Genomic DNA, 14,478 nt, shown 5'->3' with positions numbered 1-14,478 from the left:
CTCAAGTGTCTTCAGTTTGCCAGACACTACTGGAACTTCAAATGGGATCGGGTTCTATGGTCAGATGAAAACAAAATAGAGCTTTTTGGCAATAAACACCAGAGGTGGTTTTGGTGCACACAGAGAGATAGCCATATGGAAAAGTATCTCATGCTCACGGTCAAATATGTTCGTGACTCTTTAATGTCTTGGGGCTGTTTTTCTGACTGATTCTGTATGGAGGAATGGTCTCAGATCCCTTGTCATGTATTCTCCAACCTCATCAGGCATTATAGGAGAAGACTCAGAGCCGTTATCTTGGCAAAGGGAGATAGCACAAAGTATTGACTAATAGGGTGCCAATAATTGTGGCACACACATATTTGACAAAGATTTATATATATATAAACCTGTGTTGTATTCACAATTTTTGATATCCATGAGAGCAGAGCATTGTTGTGAATTTTTTAAACAAAAGATCAAAAGGTTCAACAATAAGGACAATTTTTCACAGCCTTCTTTGCTCATATTTATCAAGGGTGCCAATATTAGTGGAGGGCACTGTAACTGAGAGGGTGAAATGTTTAGTTCTGAGAAGGGCTGTAAAGTGTTTTGTTAGTGTAGGCTTCATGACAGGGGTCAAAAGTAGCTCGCATCGCATTTATAAAGGTATCTGAAAACAAAGTGGAGAATATCCAGTGTACAAGGGTTGTTTTCCACTGGTAGCCACAAAATACCCATGAGAAAATACCCATACCACACAGAAATGCGACATCCCTTCAGGCTTCATACAAATGTAAGATGTGGAACAATTATTTATCGTCTTAGTTTGCAGGTCAAATAATTGTGTGGATAGTGAGTTAGCTCACTTTGTACGTGTTTAAGTGAAGGAGCATCCCTACTGTCACAGAATGATAAGCAAACCCGTATAATGCAATGAACAAAATTGTTAATAATTTCAAACACCGGTTCTGTTGCCAATCGGCTGTCCACATGATGTAAAAGAAAACGTGATTCATCAGACCAGGCCTCCTTCATCCATTGCTCCATGGTCCAGTTTTGATGCTCACGTGCCTATTGTAGGTGCTTTCGGCAGTGGACAGGGGTCATCATGGGCACTCTGACCGGTCTGCGGCTACGCTGCAGCAAGCTGCAATGCACTGTGTGTTCTGATACCTTTCTATCATAGCCAGCATTAACTTTTTCAGCAATTTGTGCTCTAGTAGCTCTGTGGGATCGGACCAGACAGACTAGCCTTCATTCCTCACACGCATCAGTGAGCCTTCGGTGCCCACGACCCTCTCGCCGATTCACCGGTTGTCCTTCCTTGGACCACTTTTGGTAGGGTACTAACCACTGCGTACCGGGAACACCCCACAAGACCTGTCGTTTTGGAGATGCTCTGACCAGTCGTCTAGCCATCACAATTTGGCCCTTATCAAAGTCTCTCAGATCCTTACCCATTTCTCCTGCTTCCAACACATCAACTTTGAGAACTGCTCACTTGCTGCCTAATATATCCCACCCCTCGACAGGTGCCATTGTAACAAACTAATCAATGTAATCGCAAATTTCCAGCTCTCAGTTACATCTCATCTGCCTACTTACCCATGAAAGCTGGATATTACATCAAAACTTCCAGCTGTACGGCCAGATGAGCAAGATTGTGTGTGAGACAATACAGCTGATATTATGGCCACATATACACACACACACACACACACACACACACACACACACACACACACACACACAGTCATTTCAGATCCTCTTTGAGCTGAAGCAGTAATGGGCATGAATGAGGAAGAAGACGAAGAAGTAAAGGGTGTAAAGAAGGATCAGAGAAGAAAGGAAGACAGACCTGAGTTTGTCCAAGTCGTCGACTCCATGTCTTCTGAAGGGGGTTATTGTGGTAAGTGTGGGGGGGGGGGGGGGGGTGTCATCACACACAATACAAACACAAACACAGAGGACATGGGTGTAAGAGGGTGTGTGTGTGTGTGTGTGTGTGTGTGTGTTGAGAAGGAGTGTTAAAAAGTATGGAAGGTGTCGGGGGTTAGGATACGGGAAAGGGGGTAACATTAAGACAACAAAACAACAACCACAGCAGCAACAATAATAGTAACACAAAAATGAAAGAGAAAAAGTCACAAAATGAGGCAGAGTTTAGAGGTGACATCAGTGACGTTCTGAGGAAGAAATTTCTGGAAACGATAAAGTGATGTTAATAGAGGGAGCACAAATGGAGTCACAGAGCCCAAGAGACCTGAAGAGAGAAGGATAGAATACAAAAAAAAAGGAGAAGAGAGGAGAGGAAGACGCTCCACCCGAGAAAGGTTGCGTAACTCTGTGGAAGCAAAACCTGCTACAAAAGACCTAAACAAAGAGAAAACTGGAGAACAATAGCTCCCTAAACACACACACACACACACACACACACACACACACACACACTTACACTTTCGAGTGATCCTTTAGGGAATGCATTACACTAATTGGACAGCACTCTCACCTATGCATATTCAAATCCCTCAGTAGAAGCAAAATCTGCTTACAGTGCTAATTTTTTCTGGATTTAGTGATGAGCTCTGCTTTTATCTACAGCCATCATAAATCATAAGTTGAGCACAGTGCACTTGAAATCATGTGAGACAACATCTTTCATGCATGTTAGCATTTAGCTTCCATCTTTCCAGTCTAGAACTCATACTGCATACCGAAGGGGTTTTAATTTATCATTAAATAACTCATGAAACATGTTTATCAATATCGGGGAAATATCAAGGTCAGCTGAACTTGTTCAAAGACAGGAAAAAAATTATTCGCAAAAATTATTCGCAAAAATTATTAATAAATTAATAAATTATTTATTAAAAAATAAATAAAATAATAAATTATTTATTATTCACAAAAATTATTAATTCGCAAAAATTATTTTTAGAGATGTAACTTAAAATGTAAGATTTCACATTTGGCTTGTTTTCTATTCACTTACATGGGAATGGGCGGGGCTAAAAATGGTACTACACACAGCCACTAGAGGGCCTCAGAGGCATTTTGGCTTCACTTTTCCACCTGGTTATGGGACATTCACACATACAAGTCGCCAGTCGCTGTACTATGAAGTCACCAGTAGGCATTCCGACTACTGGTTGCCATAGTAACATGTATCAGTGGGTAGCATTTTACTTTTGACAACAAACCAGTTTTCTTGCCGATAAAATTAAACATTCTGGAGGGAGAATGTTTGTATATAAAATAAAATTAATAATAATAATAATAATAATAATAATATATATATATATATATATATATATATATATATATATATATATATATATATATATATATATATATATATATATATGCATCATTTTCTATGAGATGAAGGAGAATCAGTGTGTGCTCTTTGCCTTTGTGGCCATCTATCTGTGGCAAAAGCGCAAGCGCCGAACTGTCTGAGTCCACAAAACATTTCGTAAACAATTCGCAGGCAGTATGGTGGATCACATGCACTCTACTGCCTTCACCCCCACTGGTCGTCTCTACTCCAAGTCACTCCAAATTTGCATAAAGTTAAACTGTTCTCAAATTTGTCGCGTCACTGGACACGCCCACATCCGGTCACCAAAGGTCTCCATTTCTATTGGCTCACACGACAGAGACTCATAAATTCACTATCAGAAGCAAATGTGTTTTTTGCACCCGTTGTTCTTTCTACTTCAGTGAATTGGCTTTTGAGTGAATTTGGTCTGAAGCGCGTCGCCATAGCAACACGTCAAAAAAGCGTAAATGCTACGGCTAAACCATTACGTTTCATATTCTGAATCTATGTCCATTTTTCTATGGCACATATCCAAAGCCTTGATCAAAGCATGACATTCACGAAGCTAGAAACGCAGACTTGGCTAGCAAACCAGTCATTAAAACATCTTCGTTAGGCAGACGGACCATTTTTACAGCCAGGTTTGTTGAACTGGTTCCTTATTTACCTAATGTCACCTTTAGCAGTCCCTCCAGGATTTTGTGATTACAGAAATGAATGCAATATCAAGGAAACTCCACAATTATTAAGAATATTTCTGCAGATTTGGGCCATTTGAGCCAAGACACGTCATGTGACGTCATTACAACACACATTCAGCCAAAGCCATCTTCGATTCACGTGTGTCGCACACGAGTACAGCTAAAAGTTCTCATTTACCAACAAACATCACTGCGAAAGACCGTACAAAACTATTTCCTGCAATTGCGATTTCGCCAGTACAAGCCAATACAAATTTTGCAAAAAGCCACAGCAAAATCAAGCTTTTCTGGCCACAAAAATCACAAAAAAACCTTGAAAACCGCGAAATCCTGTATGGATTGCTTTAGGCAAGGTTTGAAAGTAAATAAAAACGTTCCGACATCTAATTGATTTTCCCATATTATGTAAGTCATTGCATCAGCTGTGATATACATTAAGAAATTGATTCTATGTCCGCATTGACCCTATTGAGTCAACGAGTTCAGTCTCTAAGAAGATTTTAACAACGCTTGCTGAACTACTGAAGTATCCCCAGAACAGGACGAGATAACAGCAATCTGCACGGCTGAGCACCGCCATGTTGCTATGGCGAAGCGAGCGAAAGCGTGTAGCCCTGAGGAACACTTTCATTTGCAAATCAATTTGTTTTCTCTGTCAAACCACAAGCAAGGGAACACAGTTCGATTAAGCACAACAGCACATCTAATACCGACTGAAGAAGACGGACGTTTACGTGATCCACGCAATCACAATCACAAGCTGCATACTTTAGACTACCTCGCTCAAGTCCAGTAATCAGCTGCACGCTTACTGCAGCCAAGAGCGTCTAGCACTAGAGATTCAGGTGACACAAAAATCAGGATGATCTTGTACTTTTCTGCAGCAACTGTTCACAAACTTGCAATTTTGTTCACTAGCCTAAATGGGTCAACATAACATGGCAGCTAAGCTAAGTGGAGATTTAAACTGGTGGTGTTGGCACAAAATCTAATATGATCGAACATACAAAACACTCCATCAAATTCACGTTTTATAGCTCACACACACAACCGTACACAGTACATGCAGTGAAATGCTTTTTTTGTTTTACTACTGTCCAGTTACCTAAATAATTTACTAGCATAGAAGTAGAAATATTATATATGTATATATATATGTATATATATATACACACACACACACACACACACACATACATATATATATATATATATATATTATGTACTATATGTGAAATAAAGTGCAGATGTGTGATGCAGCTGTTTGTGCAAGATATATATATATATATATATATATATATATATATATATATATATATATATATATATATATATATATATATATATATATATATAAATAATAAATATTTATAAATACGGGATAATATGGGTATAACAAAGAGTATACTAACAGGCTCCACTGCACAAATCACAAGCTCCCCATTAGGTCTACAGCTGAGTGCAAGTTAGCACACCCTTTTCCAGAATTTGCAAATTCTAAAGGGTAAACCATTTAAAATGGGTGCCCAAGGGAAACAAACACACACACACACACACACACACACACACACACGCTAACTTTTGTACTCAACTCTAGACTTAATGGGGAGCTTGTGATTAGTGCACCAGACTCAAGGAACGGAAAAGTTTGTACTCAAGTAAACTATGCTTAATTAATGAAGAAATCCAGTCATAATTTGTACACTGCCGTTTTCAGAATAGTGTCTCGTCTGTAATCTCTAACACACACACACTCACAGAGTCCTTAAAACTCGACTTGAAATCAAGCTTTTCTCAAGCATGCATTTCCTTCTCCATACATTTTTCCTTTTCTATACGTTTCTTACGACTATATGACTCTTTATTTAAAGTAAATGTGCAATCACTACTGATTTGGATAACTGATAGTTACCCGTTGATGTGGGGTCGTCGTTGTTGATTAGTCATGCGTTTTAACTGAACTACTTTCACGTTCTACTGTATCAGGTCTTCTTCGTCTGCTTCGTGACTTTTCCTCGCAGCGCGTCTGTGTTCCAGCACTGTCTTCCAGCACGTCTGTGTTCCAGCAATTTCGCCAAATTGAGCCTCACTTCTAAATCGCTTTGCTTCGCCAAATAAATGTGACTGTTAAATGTTCTTATAACTGTGACCAGTCAAAGTCACTATACTATACAAGCCTTCGTTTCTGATTCTGTTCATTCCACACGCAGGCTGTAGGGGTGAAGTGGCGGATTTGGCAACCGTGCCATTTTCAGAACAGAACTTCATCTGATACTATGTTTTTAATCCTTCAGAACAGCACAGCCATGGGTTGAGGGAGATTTTTTTTTTTTAAGTAATAATTTATAGGCTGAAAATCAATTAAGATTGAATGCACTAAACAATTTTTTTTTGTTTAGTGCATTTCTAATAGGTCTGTTTTGCAATTAGCTCAAGGATCCGTGCAATTTTATTAATATCGTGAGTAAAATGAAGTTGTTTCTCATATGCTCAATCTTCTCTCAGACATAAATGAGCTAGTGTTTACTGTTTTTAGGTCCTTTTTCCCCCTAAACTCTAAAGGCGCAATCTGAAATGTTATGTATGTAATAAATGTAATAAAGAACTAAAATCAAACAGTTTAAAAAAAAAAAACTGTGCTTTGAAATGTTTCTGTGTCAACAATATACAATATCTCACAAAAGTGACTAGACTCCTCACATTTTTGTAAATATTTGATTATATCTTTTCATGTGACAACACTGAAGAAATGACACTTGGCTACAATGTAAAGTAGTGAGTGTACAGCTTGTGTAACAGTGTAAATTTGCTGTCCCCTCAAAATAACTCAACACACAGCCATTAATGTCTAAACCGCTGGCAACAAAAGTGAGTACACCCCTAAGTGAAAACGTCCAAATTGGGCCCAATTAGCCATTTTCCCTCCCCGGTGTCATGTGACTTGTTAGTGTTACAAGGTCTCAGGTGTGAATGGGGAGCAGGTGTGTCTCATACTCCCTCATACTGGTCACTGGAAGTTCAACATGGCACCTCATGGCAAAGAACTCTCTGAGGATCTGAAAAAAGAATTGTTGCTCTACATAAAGATGGCCTAGGCTATAAGAAGATTGCCAAGACCCTGACATTGAGCTGCAGCACGGTGGCCAAGACCATACAGCGGTTTAACAGGACAGGTTCCACTCAGAACAGGCCTCGCCATGGTCGACCAAAGAAGTTGAGTGCACGTGCTCAGCGTCATATCCAGAGGTTGTGTTTGGGAAATAGACGTATGAGTGCTGCCAACATTGCTGCAGAGGTTGAAGGAGTGGGGGGTCAGCCTGTCAGTGCTCAGACCATACGCCGCACACTGCATCAAATTGGTCTGCATGGCTGTCGTTCCAGAAGGAAGCCTCTTCTAAAGATGATGCACAAGAAAGCCCGCAAACAGTTTGCTGAAGACAAGCAGACTAAGGACATGGATTACTGGATCCATGTCCTGTGGTCTGATGAGACCAAGATAAACTTATTTGGTTCAGATGGTGTCAAGCGTGTGTGGCAGCAACCAGGTGAGGAGTACAAAGACAAGTGTGTCTTGCCTACAGTCAAGCATGGTGGTGGGAGTGTCATGGTCTGGGGCTGCATGAGTGCTGGGGAGCTACAGTTCATTGAGGGAATGCCAACACCGGGGAGGGAAAATGGCATTTTGGGCCCAATTTGGACATTTTCACTTAGGGGTGTACTCACTTTTGTTGCCAGCGGTTTAGACATTAATGGCTGTGTGTTGAGTTATTTTGACGGGACAGCAAATTTACACTGTTACACAAGCTGTACACTCACTACTTTACATTGTAGCCAAGTGTCATTTCTTCAGTGTTGTCACATGAAAAGATATAATCAAATATTTACACAAATGTGAGGGGTGTACTCACTTTTGTGAGATACTGTAGCTAGTTTCTTCATTTTAGCTTTCTGTTGACATTTTTTTCTGGCCCGGAAATTCTCTTTAACCTACAGTAAGTTGTAAAAGCATCACTCATCTCTTTCATTTCCATCTTTAAAAAAAAAAAAAAAATCTTAAAAGGCTTACGTTATTTTAACAGAAGAGAAAAGAATGTTAATTCCAGCTCCCCTTTTTAGAGCTATATATATAAAAAATTCTAATGGCCCCTTTAATTACACAATTTTTAAAAATGAGTTTAGGTGGTGTTAGTCCAAGTAAAATGAATCTGGGCTTAATGGCATTTATAGAAAGTTCTTTTGAGTTCTTTTAATAAATGAATGCTTATACAGCATAAGTTTATTTAGAGTACATGAGTAATTGAGTCTTTGGATGCTGGATGTGAAGTGTTTTAGAGAAGAAAAGAAGATGAAAGTACACACAGGAGGCAGAGGTCCAATCAGGGCAGGACCAACCTGATGGCGGCGAGCGGCTGTTGTGGTGGACCAAGCCGTTGTGCATGTTCTGCTGGTCCTCCCACGTCACCTCTGTATGATGTATAATCAGTATAGACAACATGGGCAGGTAAAAAAAACAAAACAAAAAAACACAGTGTGTATGTAGTGTACAGCAGTGTGCATGTTTTTTCTCCATCTGCAGGTTTACATAATAAACTCCCTGATTTAGCTTTGGCAACCTTTGTAAACTGAACCATCTGCTTTTTCAACCATGACACACTAACAGTCGTGCAATCTGATGACTTTAAAAAAAAGAATACAGCTCTTAGTTAATTATGCGAGTGAGTCAGAATGGTGTAGAGGGCCACGGCGTTATACTTAATCAATTCCTTACGAATTAATTCTAACAGATGTCATGCTGTGACACTGCAATTAAAGTTTGGGCTGAATATCATTAATACTACTCGCACATTAGACGGAATATTAGAAGTTCAGCACTGCTGAACGATGAACAGCTCCTGTCATGGCAGCATTTTGCTCCATCTACTGGTCAAATGTTGTAACTGCAACAGAAAAAGAAGTCTGGGAAAGTTTTGACGTTAACCTCGGAAAGAAACTTTTTTTTTCTGAGAGCATAATAAGCACTGGAGTAATAATAATAATAATAATAATAATAATAATAATAATAATAATAATAATAATAGTAAATTTATTTATAATTTAATTTTAATTTAAAGCCATAATTTAAAAAGCATTTAGCTTAGAACGTATATAAAAAATATAACAATTAGATAGATCAATGTTTTCTGAACAAGTATGAATTTAAAGGTGCAGTCTGTAATATTTGAATGTGTTTCTAAACCTATGACAATAATCTAAATTCAAAGATACACTAGAAAAACAGTGCTTAGCAATATTTCCATTAAATAGATCTGGCAAGTGTGGGTTTTTTCAGCTTTCTGGCCACTGGGCCACACATCTCTACCATTTTTCTCAACACTCTTGAGGCGTGCATAATTTTAACATAGACGAAGGAATAATGTGATTGCAATAAAAAAAAAAATGACTAACTGCTCCTTTAATTCTAATCCACTGATTAGAAAGCCTGATTTCATATGATTATATGACTGCTTATTAACATAAGCTTATATTTACTTATTAGCTTATTGAATTGTAATTCACCTTACAGAGGCTTTAAACATTACAAACTGCTCCTTTAAATGCAAACAGAACAATCTGTATAGAATGTGTCAGTTATTTCAATCAGTCCAAGAAAAGAGTCTCTGGATGCCATTTATAGAATGCACGGCTTTGTACATTTATAAATGCATACTTCACTGCGCAGGCAGGAATTAAAGTGGTGATGTGTGAGATATATTCACAGCAAACTTCATCTGCTTTTCAAACTGCATCAGAAACCGAGAGAGAGAGAGAGAGAGAGAGAGAGAGAGTGTGAGAGAGAGAGAGAGAGAGAGAGAATGAATGTAGTTTTTTTAAAAAAAGAGCCAAAACAGTAAAAAACTGGGACTGACCTAGAGGCTAGAAAACGAGGCAGAGTGAACACACACACTCACACACTCCAGTTAAAGACATTTGTCCAGTAATCTAAAAATGCGAAAGTAGATGCACTGCAATCTGCACTTTACACGTCACTCAACACTTGCCTTTCCTCCCGTTGGTTGCTGGTCTCTCCTCACAGTCTTTCAGACATGTGTTACAAGACAAGCACAGAACAAACAACACACTCAAAACGCTTTTTTTTTTTTTTAAACAAACCCTTAGCCTAGCTTAGACTTTTGTTTTACTAAATAGATACAGGTAAAAATCCCTAGCAGTTAACCCATTTTTCTACCATGTTTCCTGGTGTACAGCACACCACAAGCTCACACTGCAATTTAGTCCACAATTACGCCTCGTAATGTTCTCTCACTTTCCCAGGTGTGCATCTATGTTCGAGCTTTGTCCTGGAATAATTCATATTGACAACTAAACGTCATTGTTGCTGCGTGTTTGTCAATAAACGGTAAAAATCTGTAGAGACTAGAACAGCCGACCTAAGCAGCAGGGAGTCAGTTATGCATGTAGGAAGTGAAGTGAGAGACGCAGGCTCGGAAAAGCGCCATCATGTGACACAAAGGACAGGGAGCAATGCAAGCAGATGGAGGGATGAAAGAAGAGCAATCTGCTGGAAACAAAGCCTTAAGCCAACATGTTCGGGCATACGTATGTTTCTCCTACGCAGAAATCACTGAGCCAGTATAAATATAAAAAAATGGAGAATAGGACAGATTTCCGTCTAAAGCACGATTCACGAAGATGAAAGTCGATGGAGGAAAAAAAAAAGTGAAAAAACAGATGGAAAGTGGGAGGAGTCTCAGGAGGACACACCTGCTTCCGGGTCAAATGATGAGTGAATGGAAGTGGAGTAATATACGGCAGGTTCCTCGTCTTCATCTGCAGGAACGGTGAGAGACAGAAGGCAATGGATGGTTATGGTGAAGACACAAAAGCACAGATGGATGATGAAGGTATGATGACGTGTCGTGAGGAAAATGAAATATGGTACAATACGCATGAACAGCTGTCTGATTATTCACCTGGATATTCCAGATTTGCTTCTGTACTCACTGAAAAACCTTTGAACACAATTAGGACTGTTTGTCTTTACTCTCATGCACCTGTATACTGCATGCTTATAATCTCACAATCCAGTGACACCCAGAACTGTATGGGTTACTTTGAGTCCACTCAAGGTTCCTTCCTTATGTCATCTCAGGGAGTTTTTCCTCACCACTCTCACCTCTGGCTTTTCCAGTAGGGATCTAAACCTGAATCTGGATTTCTGTAGTGCTGCTAGGTGACAGTGTCTATTGTTAAACGTGCTATACAAAGTCTAAAACTGAATTCGAAATTGAAACTGAATTGGCTCAACGGTTAAGGCTCTGGGTTACTGACCAGAAGGTTGGTGGCTCAAGCCCCAGCACTGCCAAGCTGCCACTGCTGGGCCCTTGAGCATGGCCCTTAACCATATCTGCTCCAGGGGTGCCATATCATGGTGGACCCTGCGCTCTGACCCCTGATTCCAAACAAGCTGGGATATGCGGAAAAAGAATTTCACTGTGCTGTTATGTATATGTGACAATTACTACTTCATTATGAAAAACTCTGCTCTCTTTTTGTGTCCATATATACCCAGACTATACATATATACCCATCTATACCCAGACAGCAGGTTTCGCAACTGACCGAGTGCTGTCTGATCCTCAAGGTATTTTTGTCTAATTTGGTGTTTTGCTTTCTGCCTATTACTTTTGGGTTTGAAAAACAATGGTTTTCCCCCCCTCTGACCTCGGATTCAGAATGCCTGGATTTGAACTTTGTCTTGCCCTTTTGATAATAAAGCCTGTACTTGTATCCTCCCACCACCATGTCTCTGCCAGTACTGGATTTTGCTGCTCTACAAAATGTTCACTTGACATGACTTTTTTTTTTTTTTTTTTTAACATAATACACTCCTGATGTTTCATATATTTCTTAGTGCCACAACACTTTGATGCTGTCACTGTAGCTCAACGTAGTAAGATGTCACGCTCTCTCTAAGGGCTCTCAAGGGCCTTAGAAACTGCCCTGTTTATGAGCAAGTGGTTTTTACAAGTGGTCATCGAATGACTGACAGGAATATTGACCCGCATAATGCCCTCTGACCCCATCTGCTTTCCTATGAGTTCAATGTCCACTCATTCACCACCAGTCAGTAATATTAAACTCCTGTCAATCATTCATTCATCTTCAGTAACCACTTTATCGTGGTCAGGATTGGGGTGTATCCGGAGCCTATCAAAGGAAACACTTTGGCGCAAGGCAGAAATACACCCATAATAGGACACCAGTGTGCCATGCACATACTCATTCACACACTCATTTACACCTAGGAGCAATTTTGCATAGGCAGCCCACTTACTGGCATGCTTTTGAGAGAATTCTAGAGAACGCAGAAGAAACCCACAGACGGAACACACAGAAACTCCACAAAGATAGTAACCCGAGATTAAGATGAAATCAGGGACCCTGGAGATGAAATGTGGCAATGCTACCCACTGCAAACCCATCCTGCCCTAATAATATTCAGCTCCAGCCATAGTATCTGAAGTCATATTTACAACCTTCTCTGGCCATCTTTAACCAGTAGCATCAGTGCATGCATTTTCATCCTATAGCCTTAAACCATAATTAGAGCAGGACATGCTGTCCACTGTATATTCTGTACAATAATGATGACCAAAGAACTACTGTACATCAGCGCGCGCACACACACACACACACACACACACACACACACACACACACACGTACCGAATCCATGTTCTGAAGTTGATGAAAGGTTCTCTCCAGGCACTAAATCGTTCCCCTGATCTCTCTTTCTCTATTTCCCATACTCAAGCGCATGGATTTTCATTCATCTTTTCACGCAACACCAGTTTTGCCAATAGGTACCTGTATAAAGCTAATCGTTTTTTGTTGGTTTTTTTTCTTTTTAAAAAATGCCACCTCATCATTTTCGCCTATTGTATGTAACACATTTGAGACAAAAGCACAAAAAAAGCATCAAAGTCAATGAGGTATTATGGCCCTGGGGGAAATAAAACTTGATCTTTATAAATGTGTGTGTGTGTGGGGGGGAGGGGGGGGGGGTGCAATTGCATATTACTGAAAATTCACATAATGGAGGCAACACCACCAATGGAAAGTCTATGCTTTTGATTAATATCATTAGAGCTTCGAATACACAGACAAGAAGACAGAAACAGAATAAAACTATTTTTGTAATAACATTGTTAATAAAACAGTTTGAGGCAGGCTTTATCACAACACTGACAGTGAGTTATGAAAACATACTTTCTCTCACACACCCACACACACGCCACAGACTGTCTGCAATAGTCTTTGCTCCATATTTCTCCCAAATCCCTTCGAATATTCATGAAAGCTAAGGGAAAGATAGCAGAACAGTACTTTGCAGTTATTGTTAGCCACACTAGCTTTCTTTCTTGTGATTCTTTAACATTGTTTGGTTATTTCTCCCAAAACATGTCTTATAATAAATAAAAGCTAGATGTAGAGACAAAATTGAGCTAATCCACTCGCACTGGTAGCCATGCTAGCTTTCTGTCATTGTTTGAGACCTTTACGTTATTTGGTTATTTCTCTCAAGAGACCGCATGCTAAAAGTGGAAGATAGCTTTACACTAATTTGTATTGTTGTTAGCCACACTAGTTTGCTTCAACTGAGAGAAACATTAGCATTGTTTGGTGATTATTCTCCAAAAACAGCTGATAATAAATAGGAGCTAATGCAAAGGTACAGGAGTAGGCTAAGACTGCATTCACTGCTAGTCATGCTAGCTTCCTTTCATTTTGAAAGGCATTAGCACTGTAAGGATGTTTCTCTAAAAAAAAAAAAAGAGCTGATTTGGAAAAAGCTAATGATGGATGTTAGCATTACACTAATTTGTATTGTTGTTAGCCACACTACTTTGCTTTCACTGAGAGAAACATTAGCGCTGTTCGGTTACTATTCTCCAAAACTGCTGATAATAATAAATGGACGCTAATGTATAGATACAAGAGTAGGCTAAACTCCATTCCCTGCTAGTCATGCTTGCTTCCTTTCTTTCTGAAAGACATTAGCATTGTAAGGATGCTTCTCTAAAAACACCTCTGAGCTGAAAAAAAAGGTAATGGTGGATGTTAGCATTATACTAATTTGTATTGTTGTTAGTCATGCTTGGTTTCTTTCGTGCTAGGTTTCTAAGAGAAACATAAGTGTGATTATTTCTGTCAAAACACTGCGGGTAATATACGGAAGCTGATGCAAAGAGACAGATGTAGGTTAATCCATATTCACTGCTAGTCATGCTAGCTTCCTTTTATTGTGAGAGACTTTAGCATTGTCTCAATACACTGCTGATAATAAATGAAAGCTTCTTAAAAGGGACTGCAGCATGCTAAGCTTTCCTTATTACTAAGCACGCTAGCTTCCATTCACTGTGAGAGACGTTCATTTTTATATATTTTTTGGACACTGCTAATTATATATTA

The 14,478-nt window shown here is 39.4% G+C and overlaps 1 protein-coding gene across 14 annotated transcripts in view; it reads right to left on the bottom strand.

Annotated features, from left to right (window-relative positions):
* rims2a (regulating synaptic membrane exocytosis 2a) overlaps positions 1–14,478 on the bottom strand; it is a 116,349-nt gene that overhangs the window by 53,185 nt on the left and 48,686 nt on the right. For 13 of the 14 annotated variants that reach the window (XM_053611541.1, XM_053611543.1, XM_053611530.1 and 10 more), the window contains one exon: positions 10,768–10,833. The exons of the other annotated variant lie outside the window; for it this stretch is intronic. In XM_053611541.1, coding sequence (XP_053467516.1) covers positions 10,768–10,833 — 66 coding nt within the window. The remainder of the gene's footprint in view (positions 1–10,767; positions 10,834–14,478) is intronic. 14 annotated transcript variants of the gene reach the window in all.

This window comes from Ictalurus furcatus, chromosome 23 (assembly GCF_023375685.1).
Source record: "Ictalurus furcatus strain D&B chromosome 23, Billie_1.0, whole genome shotgun sequence".
Taxonomy (NCBI): Eukaryota; Metazoa; Chordata; class Actinopteri; order Siluriformes; family Ictaluridae; genus Ictalurus; species Ictalurus furcatus.
This window is presented reverse-complemented; position numbering and strand designations above follow the sequence as displayed.